Consider the following 19,939-nt stretch of genomic DNA (forward strand, 5'->3'; position numbering starts at 1 on the left):
ACCCTGACCAGTAACCAGAATGTAGCCTCTACTGGGCCAGACTGTTGTCTCCCAACTGCCAGAATGTAGCTTCCAGGTTAGACTGTCGACTCCACCGGGCCAGAATATATAGCCTCTATCAGGCCAGACTGTAGTATATCCACTCTGAGCCTTATTATAGTTAATTCTCTGTAACTGCTGCAAACACGTATGAACATATATGTTAATAGCATTGATACTGTATCTCATGTTCTGCAAGATAGCACGATTAGATATGAATTACTGTAAAATCCTCAGTATTTGAGAGTGCAGAAATGTTCAATTTAAAATTAAATGAACACTTGACTGTGGGTCTATCTTTTCTATGTATAATTCATATGGGGCATGATTGGGCATGCAGTGCCTCCCCAATCATGGCCACTTTACAAACATCTTTGATTAAGCATCCACTCGTAAATTATTCAAAGATGCCACATTGCTGCCCCCCCCCCCCTCCCCAGCGGTCCCTGATTGGCTGTGCTGCTGTGATCCCTCTCGCAGCCCCAAGCATACACAAAATACTTGAGATATAATAACATACCAACTTTTAATAGATCTTCCCTCGAGTGAATAAATGCACAATTAGCGAGACAAATCCTCACTAACAAGCAAGGATAACGTTGTTGTTGTAATGTTGTTGTATTGAATAAAAGGTACAATCGAGAGTTATTTTGACACAAAAAAAACAACGCACCCAGTTTCTTTCGACTCCTTCAGTAAACTATATCTAGACGTACTGTAGCCTACATGGTTAGGATCATTTTCAATGTCTCCTTTCACTTTTATGTGTGGGCTTGCAAGTGAGACGCTTTCATGTATAAGATCCGCGTGCTTAACACTTTTTCCTGGATCAAGATGCAGATTGGCACATGTGGGAATAGCGCTGCATAAGTTATATACATACTGTAGTGATGCCTGTTCCAGTGAATGCGTGATGCAGTTTGAGGCGTTGTGCTATAATAGGTACAGTCTGCGTTCATCAAGGCAAGTTGGCCAGAGCCTATATGGCTGGTTGACTGAGTGGAGGGTGTTAATAATGTCTTCATGTCAAAGTGGATTCCTCTCAAATGGTGCCCATGCAGTGAGAGAATGGGGCGAGAGAGAGAAACCAGTTGCTCAGATTAACATTGTCGCACTAGGAGGGCACGAGAAGAAAATCTCCAGCATAGTTAGTAAACACACATACTGTATACAAGGCTGCACAGCACAATATAATATGCAGCAAAATGCTGTGTTATTTTAACCCATACGACAATTAAGAATAACAAAGGCTTTTTGTCTCATACTCTATATGCCGCGGGGCTTAATTCACAAATGATCCAAGTAATTGAGTCTCACATATTTAATGAATGAAATTGCCATGTCTCATGGCGACTCATTGTCTTCCATAAGTTCATTCTGTTAGTGTTAAAGTAAACCCAGAGGCTCGGACGAATGATGTCCCAAGATTGCCGCCTACACATTGGACACAGTGTAAAGTACAAGTGTATAGTGGTCATTCAAATCATTGCGTTACCTCACAAGCAAATTGCTTTGTATAAAGCAACGTGTAGACATGCTGTTTGGTGTATGTGTACTCTTTGGAGAAGAGAAATGCAGACATGCAGTAGTTTCTTCCTTAGACCAAACTATGCATTGTCCCAGTGCAATAGCGTGTGATCTGTTTACAGCAAGACTAGATGGTTAAAATACAAATGGCTCGAGTGCATTGTGTCCACAATACACAGGTTAAGCAAACTGCAATGCAGACTTGAAATGAACTCAGACCACCTGAGTGTGAGTACAATTCGTTTTCACCCAATGCGCCAAAAATTGCTGAGTCATGGTCAGAGTCCATTTCAAGGACTGAATGGAACCAAGTGTGTGAAAACACCCCGAGTTCTGTTGGAGTGTTCACATTATGTGTACATTTTTATTTTGCCGAGTCACGGCACGGTCTGAGTCCACTTCAGAGGCAGAAAGGAACCAAGCGTGAAAGCACCTTGAGATACTGCGACAAGAAAAGACGGTGATCTATGGCAGGGCCAGGGTGGGTGAAAGGAAGGCGTAAACAAGAACCAATAATCTACGACATTTTGTGTTGACCCGGTGGCTCGCTCAACCAGACTTCTGTGTCACACACCACCTACTTTCGTCCTCTCCCTCTCTTTCCGTAAGTTAGAGGTCTGTCTCTCTCTCTCTTTCTCTCTCTCTCTGCCATAGTCCTTTTCCCCTGGACTGTTCAATAGAGAAGAAATTCAGTCATGACAGCTCTGTCAAGGTCCAGGGAATGCACGTAGGTACGAGCTGGAACAAAAGACTGAAGAGAAAGGCAGACACTCTCCCTCTGCTGCCCTGTGACAAGAGTGATTACACAATTACACAAGGCTATTTGGTCATTTTGCTCTCTCTCTCTCTCTCTCTCTCTCTCTCTCTCTCATAATGTTCTCCAGTATTCATAGCAGAAGCTTAGCGAGACTCAGACAGTGTAGTAGTGGTCGTGACCACATTGCATTACTATGCAATGTTGTCACTGTGAACGGTCAGTTTATGGCTGTAGATTGATTAAACATTCCTTTATGGAAATGGAGCGTTTTTCCCCAGTAACCGATGTTTTCATATACTGTAGGACGGTGAGGCTTCAGTACAGAAAAGCGACAGAGAGAGATTACTTTCAGCATCTTCTGTAGACTATAATAAGTTTGTAGGCCTATGTATATATGCGTGTGTGGGTGTGTGCGTGTTTAATGTATATATATATAATATATATAATTATATATATTGGATTTTTGTTACTCTGCCTCTTGCTTAAACTAAACAAATTAATGCGTAACAGCATGATGGCAGAAACAAAATCCCTCATATGCCTTCTGGGACACCAGTTCCTTCACAGCCTTTGTTTCAGTATTAAATGTGCTTCTCGGCCCAGCCCCTGAAGGGTCTTTAAATGTCACGTCCTGTCTAACCTTTTCTCATGTCTCTTATTACTCCCAGCTGCTAAAAGTTGTGCTTTGCATCATTGTGTGCTTCGACGGTCACCTCATACCGATGGATTCTCCATCACGACATTTACATGGTGAATCTGAGCCATTTGACCCATTCATTAAGAGGCTGATTGTACAAATGCCTTCTGAATCAGCAGGCTAGTTCTCACTAGGGATGATGGGTCATGTGAAATTTATGTCCGATATCGATATCCGATATAATTTATTGCTGTTATGACCGCTAACTGATATAAAGTAAACCGATATCGAAATTATTTCATTCTGTATAATAAAAAAGGATAATAATTTGGTCTACCGGTATTCTGAAAAAGCAATGCCTTTCTATTCCAAAACTACAGGGATACACAGTCATTGAAATGTTGGCCCATATCCCAACATAAACAGCTTGAATGTAGTATTTTTATTTTAAAATGTTCCAACTTGTTGACTCTTTTAAAAGCTTCCCCAGAAAACACAGATGGAATCTGTGTGTGCGCATGCATGCGTGTGTGCGTGCGTGTATGTGCATGCGTGTGTATGTGTATGTGTATGTGTATGTGTATGTGTATGTGTATGTGCGCGCGCGCGCGTGCGTGTGTGTGTGTGTGTGTCACTCACGCAAACACAAAGCCAATATCCGCTACCTTTTGTACCTGGCATCTTCTATCTTTCATCTCGAAAATAAGAAATCATATGAGAATTCATCAGTCCTTCACATCACATCATTCATATCTCTGCTGTCGCCGGGGAGAAACTCCAAATTGTTCATTTTTCAGGAAATGAAGAAAGCCTAATATGTTTGAAACAATGCAATACTGCCTCATCAAAGTTGGTGTTGTGACTTTATATATTGTCAATTACTTGCATGAGGGAGGAGAGATGGTGGAGTTAGCTGCTTTATCAGACAGTTTGAGGTAGCCTCGCAGTGGCCAGACACGAATATGCCGGTAACAAAAAAAGAAAATAAAAAGCCCTTGGCGGAGTGTGATATTAGTAAGTATGGCCAAGTCATTCTTTGAGTTAAGAGGTTTTGTCCGAGGCGCTTTTTAATACTTTTCATTGGTTCAATATTTGTTTAACCAACACACAGACGTAAAGGGTGTTCAATAGTTGAAGAAATAATCAAAAACCTCCTCCCAACAGCGACAGAACAAAACGGACCCTGACAAAGAGGATATTTTTATCTTTGTCAGTCAGGGTCTGTTATGTATCTCCCTTCACTCTCTCACTCCTTCTCTCCTCTGCTGTCTTATTGTTCACTCTCTCACTCCTTCTCTCCTCTGCTGTCTTATTGTTCACTCTCTCACTCCTTCTATCCTCTGTCTTATTGTTCACTTTACAAAGACCAGAAGGTCAACCAAAGTGCTGTACACGATCATAAAACAAGCATATCAACACAAATAGCATAGTAAAAACAACATCGAAGCAACACAAGTATTTTGACAGGTTAATTAGGTCAAACATTGAAAGCCAGGGAGAAGAGATGTGTTTTAAGTAAAGACTTAAAAGCCTCTAAGGAGCGGGCAGACTTAAGGGCAGTCCATACTGTCTCCGACCATCGAACTTTTCGTCTGAAAGCTCCGGTACAACTACAACATGACGTCACTCGCAACTTCTGAAACGCATTCTGGTATGTATTTTGGTGGGCCTTGATGTTGTTGTAATCACTTGCTCTTGTAGATCTGCTATTTTCAGCATGTAACCAAGTGTAAAATGACTCATACTGGATCTCTTTGTCCCCTTCCTAGCATTTTAGTCTAGTTTTTTAGCTGTTGACGAAATTGTCAATACATTAGTCTTAGTTTTAGTCATCATATATAGCTTAGTTTTTTCGTCAGTGAAAAAAGGTAGTCGACAAAAAAAATTCGTCTTAGTTTTAGTCGACGAAAACAACACTGCTATGTCTGCATCTATTCTATTGTATCTCCTCTCTCACATGACTCATATTGCTCTGTTCCACTCCATGCATCCACCAGAACATTCTGTAAAACAACACTCACGCCTAGTTCTCTCGCTCATGGTCTTTCCTTATATATTTCCTTACAAATATGACGTAACTTTGTACGATGACAAGAGCGCCCCTCACTTCACAGTTCACACGGGTGTGATTATTTATTATTATTTAAGAAATATTGAATGCGACGTGTTGTGAGCTGGTAGAACGGCATGTATTGGTGCGACGCTCTCCTTGTACGATGATGAAGTATGAACATAAAAAGTCGAAATGTAAGAGATACAAGGTTTCTGCATGACAGAAGTCGTGTGCCGGGTAAATGCACTAAGGGGCGAAACGTTGGGGTGAAACGTCTTAATTAACCGCATTACTGCGTGGCCGGCAGGCCAAAGTGACCCGAAGATCATGGTCTCTCCTATCACTTCACAGTCACTGCGCTGCTAATAGGCTCTGCGTACGCTGGGGGGACCATCTCAGGGCTAATAGGCTCTGCGTACGCTGGGGGGACCATCTCAGGGCTAAAAGGGATCACCAAACGTTCTTGGCCCTGAGTGGACTTTGTCCAACACACACAAGGTCCATCATGTCCTTCAATGATTGGATGCATGCCACTTACTCCAGTCTAGCACTGTGTAAATCCATCTGGATGAGTGTGCCTGCAATGAATGCCTAGATTGTCATTGCAAATGAATGATGTCCTGACCTCCTGATATCATCATACCAGTGTGGTTAAAGGAGTTGTTCACACCAAATAATTACTTATTTTCTATCAATTACACACCCCGTGAGGCCTTGAATTTGTGGAGATTTTTTTTTTTCGCATTCCTGAGCCAATAATGTGATGACCGGGTCATTGGACAGTAGGTGACTCTGGCGAGTTATGTGATCTGTGTTGCATGCATGCATGCATGCATGCATGCATGCGTGCACACACGTGTGCAGCATTTTGTTACATTTATTGATTGTGTACAATTCATGTTCATCTCGTAAGATGTAACATCATTCACGTGTTCGTCCTTCACTCTTATCACACTAGCCCTTTCAAAACCCAATCTTCTGAAATGCATGGCTAGAGATTTGAATTGGCATTTTCTTTATGGCATGGTTCTGTAGGATGTGAACTCAGTATCAAGGTCAAGGTGTCTTTAATGTAATATATTGGGTAAGTAAGTACACGGAACAATCTTTTTGTGTCGAGTATCACTACGCCATCAGAAGCACAAAAAATTGTTCCGTGTGACGCTACAGTACGTATAATATAGCGCAACTTCCGTTCGACTTTGACTACCATATTATGGTAGAAATAGGTCAACAATACAAATGACGCTAGATTGTGGATTAACTTATTTTAAAGAGTGGCCCCCAGACCCCCACCAAATGACCCGGAACTACTTAATAATTTCAGCACCATTGCCGTTGATTAAAGTGAATTGAAGCCTAATTTTGATACTGACAATTGCGCTTTTATAGTGCATTCGATCGATCGAGCCATAATGCTACTTATGTTAGCCGGTTAGCTAGCTATGTTGCTAGCAGTACACTGGATCGTCCATCTTAGATTGTCGTCGCCATAATAATCCATTCTATCCGTTTCTTTCAATCGCCTGCATCTCCTCCTTGTCCCAGATGGCATTTTGATTAAACAGTGTTTCTTTGACGGCACAGAGCCGGCGATGAGGAGCCCCCAAGTGCACTGGCATGGACCCATATTGTAAACAACAGTTGAACGGGACCTGTTAAACTTCCAAGGATAAGCTCCCTACCGGAAGTCTGGAAATGTGGCTTTTCAAAATGAGAGCTCAAATGAAACAAATGCTGGCGTGAATTAGATCAATTTTTTTTCAATAAATGCTAGCGCTGTACGGGTTAATATTCACCAAAACAAGGGCAGAACTCCCACCATGGGACTCAGGCAATCAATGAATGCCTTTGCAACCACTATATTAAAAAGAAAATCTGAACTAACCCTTTAAGCCCGATATAACAAAATGTGAACAATTTTCATAAACATGACCAACAAATATAAGGACACATGTGTGTGAAAAGCTTGTGAAAGGTAATTATTATTATTTTAAATTATTATTATTATTAATTCCCTTATTACTATTAAATAAATCAATATTGCGGTGCCCTATTTTCCAGGGAGACAGTGTCGTGTCAGCTGCTGTGCTGAACAGTATGAAACTCCACGGGGAGCCACGCTGTTAGCACCTAATAAAAAGCCTGTCCCACAACACACTGTATACAGTGACAGCCGTGACCTTCATTTTCGTTGAATTGGCTAAAGCCTAATAGTTAACATCCCGTCCCCCACATTGCGCTGCGATGCCTTGTAAGCTGCGTAGATCTGCTATTTTTGGCAAATGCCCCCCCCCCCCCAGAATAGTAATGCTAAGGTTCAATTGGTTAACCACTTAAGCTCTATACAGTAAGACGGATAGAGGAAAGAGTCAATCTACAAGCCATAACGACATACTGTACCTCAAAATAGGGCTGCCAGGTTGAAATGCCAGGTTAAACATAAACTTGTCAACAAAGTTTAAAGCGAGCATGATTAGCGTGTCAGGTGCACGTGCTTGTTTGGCGTGCCTGTGCACATGCGTAGAGGTTTTGTTTTGAGCACAAGGTCGGCCTTTTGAAATCAAATCAATACCTACAGAGATATAGGCGCACCCTCATACTTTTCACCTTGTTTACAGCACCGCCAACCATCCAGCGTGGGCAAGCAATGTTACTTTCTCTTTGCTTTCAAATAAATAACAATATAAACCTTGCTACCGAGCGAGCATCATTCACTTTCCAAGGCAGCCGACACAATTGTTGTTTTCATGGCTTCACTTAAGTGGTGTTCTTTCTTTTGTACGTGTGCGGCGGGGGCAGCATCTCGCAGATGCACTGGGTCGTTCAAGCTGTGCAGATTCAGGGTTGAACGTTCAATGCGAATGAAAGAGAGCGAGGAAAGCATCACTAAAGCATAAGGATGGGGAGAGAGGGGAGAGGTCTTGCACATTGCGGCTGTCATGAAAAGAGTTCTGGAAACGTGTCCTTCAGCCCTGAGGAATGGAACTAATCATGCAGTGAGTGGAGAACACGTTTGGCTTCAGTGGAAGGAGAAGGTCCCTGCCTCCTTTCTTGTGATTAGCCGAGGCTCAGAGGGACGTCAGTCCAGCTTGCTTGGTTAAAATGTATATGTTTTCTAATATAATAATCAAAATCCTCAAAGTAACTAATAACAAACGTTTTCAAATCATTGCAGTGGAGTAAATGTACAACATTTGCCTCTGGGATGTATAGTGGAGTAGAAGTAAAAATATTGAATACTGGAAATACTCCAATAATGTAAAAAAGAATACCTCCAAAATGTACTTTAGTACAGTACTAGTACTTCACACTATACTAATGAGCATTTGCGCCTGTCGTAGACATGCGCAGAGCAAGTTCAGTCAGGGAACCTCAGTCAGCGCGCGGGCCGTTAATTGGGCCACCGCAGCATCATCCACATGATTCACTCAGCCAATCACAGCTCACCCCATCTCTCATACCGGCTACTTGAACCAGAGGTTTGCATTCCTCTGCCTTCTTGCTTGCCCACTGCTGCTGTATCAGCGTGCTGCTGTCATACAACCTGCGCTCAATTCTGCTTGCTTGCTTGCTGCAGCTTATTGTATACTGTGCGCTGCTGTATACAAAGTGCTCACCCACCTCCACCCCAGCTACCACCTGTCGTTTTGGATCTACTGTTTTAGGTACGGGGGGAGTCGGAGTCCCTATGGTCGGGACTGATGCGCTTGACCTGAGTACCTAAAAAGCAGATCCAATACATCGCCAAACCATAATAAATATATTGCATTGATTATTTTATATTCAATAAATATATATATTACATCCTCCTTGAGTTGTCTGACTGAACTGCTTTTAGTCCAGCTTTGCCTCTCTATATATATACTCATTCTTAGTACAGCACTAAATACACATGTTTAGTTTAGTTTATTAGTTTGTTTGTTTTTCCATACAAAAACATTCATAAATCATCACATTTCATCACTTCTGTCTGGGAAAAAAAGGTATAGACTGAAGCCTAAGCTTATTACGTCTACCCTTTTGTTATTTAACTTAAACAAATCAAAATAAATTAAAGAAATATATATACACATCTTTTTCAAGTATTCCAACACATCAGTTCATGCATCTTATTTCTAATCAACAATGTAATGTTCAAATAAAATAAATAAAAGTGTTTGTATGCTTTTTATATAAACAATAGTGACCAGATTTGACTGAGAGACTGCCATCACGCACATTCCACCTTTTCACCAGAGGAGATTGTTTTTTTTGTTTTTTTTTAATGAGTTAATAGCACAGGCAGACTCTTCACATACTAGAGCATGTCTGAAATAAGTGTCAAAGCTGAAATTGACATAAAAAATGCTTAAACATGTAGCTATTGTAATGTTAGAGACCACAGAAGTGAACCTTTCAAGCCTGTTTTCTCAACTCGCTGTTTTCTGCAAGACATCACTCTATAAGCCATATCTCCAAAACTGGTGGGTCAAACTGAACAACCAATATGTCAATTTGAAGCTATGATTCCCTGCTTTGATATGAAAAAACAAAAATTCAAAAAAATCCAATGGCAGTCTCCCAGTCAAATTTGGTCACATTATTATTATTATTATTATTATAATGCAATAATAGCAACAGTAATAATCATTTTAATTGAATTTTAAAATAATGACCGGAATCCCAATAAAACTTGATCGTCCTTATTACTCTGTATAGCTATGTGTATTACTTTGTTTTTTTTTATAACTTTCTTAAGTTCACCCATATCTGTACATTCTTTTAATTCATTATCACATTTGTTCCACAACTTGACACCCTTAATCGTTACACATCTACTTCTCACATTGATCCTTTCCTTTTTTTTGTTTAAACTTTAAACTTCCTCTAAGTAGATAATGGCTCTCTCCCATTGGGAAGAGCCCTTGAATGCAGTCTGGAAGTGATTTACATTTAGCTCTAAACAGTATCTCTAATGTTTTTAAGTCAACTAAATCGCTAAATTTCAAGGCACGACGGTTTACAAATAGTAGATTGGTAGGGTGATTATATTCAACTCCATTTACAATCCTTATGGCTTTTTTTGCAGTAGAGCGATACAGTTTGTGCTAGTTGTATAGGTGTTTCCCCAGACTTCAGAAATAACAGAGCCCACCGGTGGTGCTGGGGTGGGAGAAAACATCACATAACAACAACCAGGAACCATAAGCAGAAGGAAGGCAGGAAGAATGCATGCAGTCTAGTGAGCTTAAATACCCCGCCCAATTGGTCAGCTGACTGCCACATCAGCATATTAACCCCTCGAGCATATGAATGCGCCCTTGAGCACAGCATGAAACCCCTCGGGTATATCTGACTGACTGAAATTTATGAGTGAACGGTACAAGATGTATAATGACTTCTGATCCAGGATATGTTTAGTTTTGTGTTCAGTATTGCAATAGATTTACATGTATCGCCACATTACTAGACTACTACCCACTTAAACCCTCTAGTGTTAGTGAAACGGACGTGAGATACAACTGTACTTAAGACTGCTTTTTTCTGTCTACACCACAACTCTTTGCCAAAAATAGCTGATCTACAAGCTCACAACATGTTGCAACGTGTTTGTACACTTGTACATCGGCTATTTTTGCAGAATGTTCCCACCAGGATTGGCTTGCAGGTGTTCAAATTATTTAATTTAATTTATATATCCTGTATATGTCCTGTAATGTATGTCCTGTAATGTCATTCATGTCGAATGTCATGTTTTTATGTTCTGTGTGGACCCACTTTGGATCAACTCCTATTGTTCTTTCAGCTTGCTATATAAATAAAGGTGACTTGAATTGACTAATAATGGATAATACAGGTTCTTTATTTCTTTCTTTTCTTTCCCTTCAGACATCAAAGTGTGTTAGGATATGGCTACTGCCTTCCGGGTATCATCAATACAGATATTGTTTTGTCTGGGACTCTGGGTCACATGTGTCCAGGCCAGGGCTTTATCGATCTCTCTGTCCAGTTAGAGCTCAGATACTATTATGGGTTTCTTCTCACTGCACTGCCAGTGTTTTATAAAACATGAGCTGTCAACTTCTCCTCACTGGACAACCTTTCATTTTGTCAACAGGAATCTTGGGAAATCTGGATTGAGGGTGTCCTGTCTCGGATTAGGTGAGTACAAGTGATGTGCTTTCCGTGCATGCATCCGTGTGTGTGTATGCATATATATTTATTTAAAAATAACAATTAGGGTTATATAGACAAATATCTCCTAGCATATATTCAGTTTAGGTTAAGGAGATATGGGATGAATATACAGTATGCACAAAACCTCTGTGCTGCACTTATATAATATACAGTACAGTGTTATGCAGTGTTGTTTTTGGCAGAATTTATTTATTCTAGTTTTAGTCATAGGTGACATTCCCACCTAATACTTTGGTTATATTCTCTCTCTCTCACTATACGCACGCAGCCGCTCTCTCTCCGCACGCAGCCACGCACTGTTCTTTTGGGCATGGAGACACAGCGCTGACTCTGAGCACACTGATATAACAGACAGCAGCGCAAAAATGTTTACAAGTTTATCGAGATGAAAGTCCCTACTCCCCAGTCGCCACACAGTGACAGCACACCACGTTTACAGCACACACAGACAGACAGACAGAATATTCTGTAGGCTATACACTGCCGTGTTTTTATGCGTTTCCTTAAGCAATTGATTAATGTACTCGTCCTAATTTGGATCAGGGCTTCAGTCTCCTCATTCGACCACGTCTATCCACGGTAACGGTTACGGGACATCTTTCCCTTGCTTAAAATATGCCTTCTCCTCAACCGCCACATCGTTTGCTTAATTTCCTTTATTTGCTGCGGATTGCATTTCCACCTGCACCGAATCGAAATCAAGTGCGAAGTGAAACCCCTGTTTTTGGTCGAAGTAGAATGCGGTTCGTTGATGCGCATTAGGATTCGAATGAGCCTTCACATCTGCCAAACGAAGCGCAGCAGGATTCGTTTTAATCGCACTAAAGCTTTCTGGTGTAAATGTCCCCATAGTCTCTTAGTTTTCATTTAGTTTTAGTCACATTTTAGTCATCTGGAATGTTTTAGTTTTAGTCGACTAAATATCATAAGATTTTAGTAGACTAAATCTACAGTTGATTTAGTCAAACAAAATGTGTTTTGGCGCGCCTCGATGCCGCCGTAATGACTGTTTTTATCATTTGCTGAAAATTGCAACGCGACACATTGTGAGCTTGTAGATCTGCTATTTTCAGCACGCAACATTTTAGTCTAGTTTTTATTTGTTGACGAAATGTTAAGTCAGTATATTTAGTTTGGAAAAAGGTAGTCGACGAACATTTTTCATCTTAGTTTTAGTCGACAGAAAACACTGGTGACACCAGTCTGGTGTTATGTGTATGTAGAAAGGACTCATTATAATTGTCCTCTCATTGTTCTCCAAATAGGAACATGGGTTACCTTCATTATAATTGTCCTCTCATTGTTCTCCACATAGGAACATGGGTTACCTTCATTATAATTGTCCTCTCATTGTTCTCCACATAGGAACATGGGTTACCTTCATTATAATTGTTACCTTCATTATAATTGTCCTCTCATTGTTCTCCACATAGGAACATGGGTTACCTTCATTATAATTGTCCTCTCATTGTTCTCCACATAGGAACATGGGTTACCTTCATTATAATTGTCCTCTCATTGTTCTCCACATAGGAACATGGGTTACCTTCATTATAATTGTCCTCTCATTGTTCTCCACATAGGAACATGGGTTACCTTCATTATAATTGTTACCTTCATTATAATTGTCCTCTCATTGTTCTCCACATAGGAACATGGGTTACCTTCATTATAATTGTTACCTTCATTATAATTGTCCTCTCATTGTTCTCCACATAGGAACATGGGTTACCTTCGGGGGCCAGATAACAGATGAGGTAAGTGAGAATAAATCAACAACGATGCCTTCACTTAATGTTACTCTGAAATGGCAGCTTAGTCTGAACCTGAGGTCACAGAAGGAGCATCACAGGTTCATACACACAGTAAAGTACTCTGTGCTCATTCAAGAGTGTGTATACATGGACCCAAATAGTCTATCTCTGGGTCCATTTGGTAACATTTGTGTTACAAATGGATGAATAAAAAACGGATGCTGTTGCCGTGTATCAGACAATACATGAACTGCTGAAGTAAGAGGACCACAACAGAAACAGCTTTCTTGCATCTTTTTGAATGTATTTTCAATAAAGTGATCAATCGATCAATCAAAGTCTGTTCAGTTTTGGGAAAGTTAAATACAGTGCATTCGGTTGTGATAATGTTTTCAGGGTCTGACATAATGTTTTGCTCATAACTGAACTTTGAAGGTCCTTTCCATGCAATTAATTAATCTGTAAATTAATTCCATTGAACTGTTTGGTGTTGTGCATACAGTACATCTGAATCCAAATCAGGGCATGTTGTGGCCACTTGAGTTTGTGTGACCGTGACAGACACAGAAGAGCTGCCTGCAGCAACCTCTTGTACACTACATTTCACTTTTAATATCTAACAGCCAATAGTGTGAACAATAAATCAATGGCCATTTATAAGTAACTTTTACTAACAAACTATTCACAAAATAAAAAGAAACAGCCAACACACACGCACGCACGCTCGCGCACAAACAGTACCGTACAGTAAGCTGTGGGTCACAATGCTATAGGTTTGGGCAGTGTGGAGCTGTCCATGGTGCTGAGTAGTACAGTGGACAGGTGAGCTTCACCAGTCGTTTCCCAAAGACTGGGGAGGTTTCAATTGGGTGTTGAAGTCTACCAGTAAAGACCTATATCATCTGAATATCCTCAGCTAAAGCAAGCATTTTGCTACCTAATAGTTTTCTTTTTTACAACCACATACAGTGAAGGGAAGCTCCGCACACTCAGATCTGTGCACAATCAATGTATTTATTTAGCAAGCTTTCGGTCCACTGACCTTCCTCAGGTCAGTAGACCGAAAGCTTTCTAAATAAATACATTGATTGTGCACAGATCTGAGTGTGCGGAGCTTCCCTTTATTTTTATCATGTTGCCTTTGTGGCTCCAGCACCTCTCCAGCGCCTCTCTTTTCAGCAGATGAGTGGTGGTTCTTTTTACATTTTTACAACCACATAAAGTAAAAGTGTGAATTAGGATATACAAGTAAAGACAAAACAAAGACATCGAATGAAGGCTACATGCAATCTTCAATCTGCATTGGGTTATTTATCAACTATTATCATCAATATAAATGGGTCCCCTGAAAAAAAAACGTTTGGGAACCACTGTAATATATAAACCACATGAACTGTGAGCTGTCCATGGTGCTGAGCAGTACAGTGGACAGGTGAGCTCTGTCCATGGTGCCGAGCAGTACAGTGGACAGGTGAGCTCTGTCCATGGTGCTGAGCAGTACCGTGGACAGGTGAGCTCTGTCCATGGTGCTGAGCAGTACAGTGGACAGGTGAGCTCTGTCCATGGTGCTGAGCAGTACAGTGGACAGGTGAGCTCTGTCCATGGTGCTGAGCAGTACAGTGGACAGGTGAGCTCTGTCCATGGTGCTGAGCAGTACAGTGGACAGGTGAGCTCTGTCCATGGTGCTGAGTAGTACAGTGGACAGGTGAGCTATGTCCACACGCATGCAACCCCATCCCCACAGTGAACTATTGGATAGCTACATGTTTATGAATTGTTATGGAACTTGTTATGGAACTTTCCAGAAAAACTAACCGTACAATACTGATATGAACAGTAATGAAACATTCCTTCGGAATGTAATATACTTAAAGGACAACTTTCCCCATTTTTAACCTATCTTAATATAATTGCTTTTTTATTATTATTATGAATGTGAGAACAATGGCTTCAATTATAGCATGCTAACTTTCCAGGAATAGAAAGCCTTCGGTTTTTTATTAGCTTGGATTGCCCAACGATGATGTCACTGGTAGGGGGGGTTTCTGCAGACCTCCTCTGAGACACAGAAGGGGTAGACAAAAATGGTGTCATCTTATAATGAGCATTACTGAGGACCCATTATATGCAACCATTGAAAATGGGCGAAGTCGTCCTTTAAGTATTCCATGTATGAAATTATTCAAGCAATGTCACTGTGATAATTATTAATTAATTCATAATAATTACAACGTGCATCCTATCATTTGACCCGTTCCCCTCTCGCTGTCTCTTTATATTCCATCTCTCTATGTTGTAGGTGGCAGAAGAAGTGATGACATTAGCCTACGAGAATGGAATCAATCTCTTTGACACGGCCGAGGTCTATGCTGCTGGGAAGTGAGTATGATGTGCACGCACGCATGCATGCACGCGCTCTCTCTCTCTCTCTCTCTCTCACACACACACACACACACACACACACACACACACACACACACACACTCGTGCATGTGCACACTTCCACTCTCCCCTCCCCTTCTGATGTTCAGAAGGGGAGTCCAAAGTCCCATGAGTCTTTGAGGTCACGGTGACTTTATTCTTTCCTCTAAAGCCTGCCATGTCTGTCAGGACACCGGCCTATAGTATAGAACACTTTGTAACATCCTCTGACATCTGCTTTTACATGTCACAGCAGTGTGGTTTGACCTCAAACATTGTATATTGTTGGTCATGTACACCAAATACAATGTAGTGGCACAAAGAAGAGTCTGCCTTGCTGTACATTTTTATTGGCGAGGGAAGTCAGGAGGAAGCATGCCACTCAAGCCTGAGTTATGCACAGTGGTGGATACAGAACGTGTCTAATGAGTCTGACTGGGCCTGGAACAGAATCTGTCAGCGCCTGAGTTTTCATAATCATAATGGAGCATACAGCAACAGGAGCATATTTTCTAGCGCAGCGCACGTTTGCCGCTTCTGGGGCTATGGGACGTTTCTGAAGCAGTCATGTGCAGCTGCTGTGTTTCTGAAGCAGTCATGTGCAGCTGCTGTGTTTCTGAAGCAGTCAGGTGCAGCTGTCGTGTTTCTGAAGCAGCTCAGGTGCAACTGCCGTTTCACGCAAGAACGCGATGCTACCATGGAATCCAACGTTTTTATGGATCTCATACATAATGTATTGCGGGGGAAATCTCTCAATTTGCCTACCTGTAGTTCTGCACCTGGTTGTACTTAGTTGCACGAGGGTGTTGCACACTGACAATAGATGTCAAGAAACTCACAACGCCTTGAAAGCCAACAGTTGTTAGCTTCTAGATCTGCTTTATCATATTTTTCTGTGCATGACGCCGAGCAAAAATCATGCGTGACATTTCCAGATGTTCTGACTAGAGACTTTTGAAAGAAGTTGGTGTGACAATGAGCAACGTAAACTAGCGGGAGCAGCGTTGAGTCTCAGATCTCGAGGGCGCTCAAAGGATGGTGATGATTTATTCATCCTCTTCGATCAGGACAGCTGTGAAATTGACATAGTGGGGAAATGACAGAGCAGGCCATTAGATTTGAATTGGCTGCTGCCACTCCACATTAGATTAATCCCCAGTGAAATCCAGCTGGGAATATTTGTTGTGAATAATATATTAAGGTGGTGCTAATTGTGTACGTGTATGCACGCGCACGTGCGTGCGTGCGTGTGAGAGAGAGCGCAAGAGAGTGTACTGTATCGTTTGTTGGTATGGTGTTTGTAAATGTATGATGTTCCTGTTTTACATATTATTATAAATGATTATGCTAGTAGTAAAAAAAAAAGTATGCTTGATTAACACCACATCAAATTTATTTTTATGAAACAGGACTAGATTGAACATCTAAGAGGCACTGATTAGCTTGAAGATCAGCTGCTTGGATGAGGATTATTGACGCACTAAATACTGTATAATTTTACTACTACTCTATTATTTTATCGTAGATGAAAGAAATTATCTGAATCAACATGTTTAATGTTGTGCATGGTCCCTTACAAATAAAGTAAAGTAAAATCTTTGCACTGGCTTGTTCTCCTCTGCTATGGGGAGATGCGTGTGCACCCTGTTTACCCAGCGGGCACTGCATGGACAGCTTGTCACGGGTAACCTTTATTTAACCTTTATTTAACCAGGTTGATCACTTAAGAGCAACAATTCCTATAGTATGACCTGGGGCGGCCATTCTCCATCTCCATAAGGACCTGGAGTTGCCATTCTCCAGCTCCATAAGGACCTGGAGTTGCCATTCTCCGGAAAACAGCCAAATAGACTGATCAGTGAATAATGCCATGTGTTTATTAACCCTTGTGTGCTCATCGTGAGTTGAGAACTGCCTTAGCCATAATTTATACGAAGAAGCAAAATACTCACGCTGTACAGTGTACAGCGCGTACATGCATCTGTACACAGTCAGTGTACCTGACATCTCAACATGATCTCTCTCTCGCTCTCTTTCTGTGTGTATCTTTCTCTCTCGCTTTGTCACACACACACCCACGCACGCACACAGAGGCAGAGCAGGAGCTGTCAGCGGCAATCAGATGTGCTGTGTATGTAGTATACTGTAGGCGTGTGTGTGAGCCATTCATGAAGAACACATTGGGCCTTTAGGCAGACATGAAACATCTGTTTCAGCCCCCCCCCCCACCTCTTTCCACAGCCCTCTGACATTTTCTGACATGATAGTAAACAAAGGTTAAAAGATTAGTCGCTGTCAGGGCAGAAATCTTGTTTCTCCATATGACACCTTTTTATGCTGTGCACCCGCTCCATTATACGCAGCTATGTGTGTCCCCGTATACGTGTCTGTCCCTGTCTCCGAGCACGGACACGGGAAGGCTCGCCGGAATTGGGCTGGCCCCCTAGGCGCGTTCCTGGTGGTCTGGATGTTCCGGGGACCCTGGGATCCCCTCAGACATTTCTCGAAGATCTTTTCCAAAAATAATTAAAGTACAGTACAGAGCACAGTACACTACAATACAGTTAAGAGCACAGTACAGTACAGTAACTATAACAATAAATGTATAGTTGCACCGCTCAGTTCACAGGTTTTGTCAGGTGAAACCAGACTAGTGAAAGCTCAGGATATGTAGAAGACCTAGTCATACTGATGACCTAGTCCTGATTGGCTGCCACACACGCTGCTGTCATGTATTGGTTACTCAGGTCACATGACCAGGAAACAGGTATCAGGAAGCAGGTGACAGAAATCTTTAGAGACACCCAATGTTATGTAACGTAATGTTATGATTGAGACCGGCCGGTTGAGAGGAGCGTTCCTTACTAAATAAAGAAACCATCGCTTCTTTCACCTGACAAATATCACTATGTGATCATTTCTTGTTTGTAAATAAATGCCCTACTTATTCGTCATGCAAGAGGTGAGACGTGCTATGAGCTTGTAGACAGGGCCGCTTTTAGGGTAGATCGAATGGTGCCGCCGCACTAGGCCTCGCGCATGCGAGGCCTCGCGCTAGGCAGCGTTTTTTTCTTTTTTTTTTAGAAACACTTTCCATCTCAGAGTCAGAGCTAAAATAAAGGCAGCTACGCACGGCGGCTAGAGGCCCCGAGAGTTCTCCCTGCATCGCAGTTCGCAGCCCGTTCCGTCGCAGTTGATTTTTCACCTATTTAATCTGCGGTCGGTTGGGGGGCCTCCGACGGCTTCGCGTCGCCTCCTCCATTCAACCGCCGTCACTTCTTCATCCTACCGTTAAGCGACACCCGGCTGTCCGGTCGTGGGCCCCCCTGTTGTCCCCCTCTGCGCTGCGCCGTGCCGGCTTGCGCTGCAGAATTAGAGCAGATCTACAAGCTCACAATGCGTTGAAGCGCGACGCGTTGTGAGCTTGTAGATCGGCCGCACCACCGCGCAACGCATGCAGTCGAATTATACACACAATGGAATCGAAACAAAAACAACTGAACACATGTAGGCTAATTGAGTGTACAACGGCTCCGCTCACAATCAAAACGACTCGTCACTCGAGTGAAGTGAAAAGGTATGCTGTCATGTCATGTAGGACTGTGTGTGGACAAAAAAAAGTTTTATTTCAAATAATTTGTCACGCATGGACCGACGACCCCTCTCTCTCTCTCTCTCTCTCTCTCTCTCTCTCTCTCTCACTCTCTCTTTCAGTCTCTCTCTGTCAGTCCAGTCAGTCAGTGTCATGATTTCACAATTTTCAAATTGAATTTTGATCGATCACAAACTGTCTGCAGGCAATCAAGCAAATGTGATACTTAATATTTATAACAAATAACAGCAACACAAGCAAGCAGCTGTTCATTTTACTTGTATAACCAGTAAGTTGAGCTGCATTGCAGGGCAGACTGGTTGGGTGGTGGTTTTATATCAGTTTATGATCAGGGCAACAGGTTTGTGTTCCATTGGTATTCGTTGTAGAGTAGAGTAATACATAGACAAGTTAAATTGCTCATATAGATCATCAGACAGTGTCAGCCCCAGAGACCCCTCCCGTGACAGCTTGCTTGACATGACTCATGTCATGTTAATTGTTAACTATAGCTTCCTTACAACAAATAAAATAACATAATGTGGAGGACCACAATCTCTGCATTCACACTGTTAAGCTGCTAAATTAGGCAGTGCATGTCAATTTCTTACTCATTGGAGATGAGAACCTGGCATATAATATCTGTAGGAAAGTGAAGGCAAAAGTAAGTATTAATTAATTAATTAATTCAAAACATTTGCGCGTGCTTTCCCCCGACATCTCGCACAGGGCCTCGCATTTCTCCCAGACGCCCCTGCTTGTAGATACAATATTTCTATTACACCAAATAACATAATACAAAAGGTTCTGAACATACACTGTGTCCACCCTGACGGCAACGACATGAGTCCTTGTGTTGTATATTATGATTTGTTGCATTGTTTTGCTTATTGTCCTCATCCTGATGGCTGCATCTCTCATGCTAATTGTTATACGATAGTCTCATGGTGATTTATGTCTGGTGTCTCTCTCTCTCTCT

At 41.7% G+C, this 19,939-nt stretch overlaps 1 protein-coding gene across 2 annotated transcripts in view; it reads left to right on the forward strand.

Annotated features, from left to right (window-relative positions):
- Positions 1-19,939, forward strand: part of LOC308315983 (voltage-gated potassium channel subunit beta-2-like) — a 59,833-nt gene that overhangs the window by 20,107 nt on the left and 19,787 nt on the right. For both annotated transcript variants that reach the window (XM_080764274.1, XM_080764275.1), the window contains exons 2-4: positions 11,114-11,157; positions 12,913-12,950; positions 15,247-15,326. In XM_080764274.1, the coding sequence (XP_080620400.1) occupies positions 11,114-11,157; positions 12,913-12,950; positions 15,247-15,326 (162 nt within the window). The remainder of the gene's footprint in view (positions 1-11,113; positions 11,158-12,912; positions 12,951-15,246; positions 15,327-19,939) is intronic.

Source organism: Protomyctophum bolini (genome assembly GCF_963924005.1).
Source record: "Protomyctophum bolini genome assembly, chromosome: 5".
Lineage (NCBI taxonomy): Eukaryota > Metazoa > Chordata > Actinopteri > Myctophiformes > Myctophidae > Protomyctophum > Protomyctophum bolini.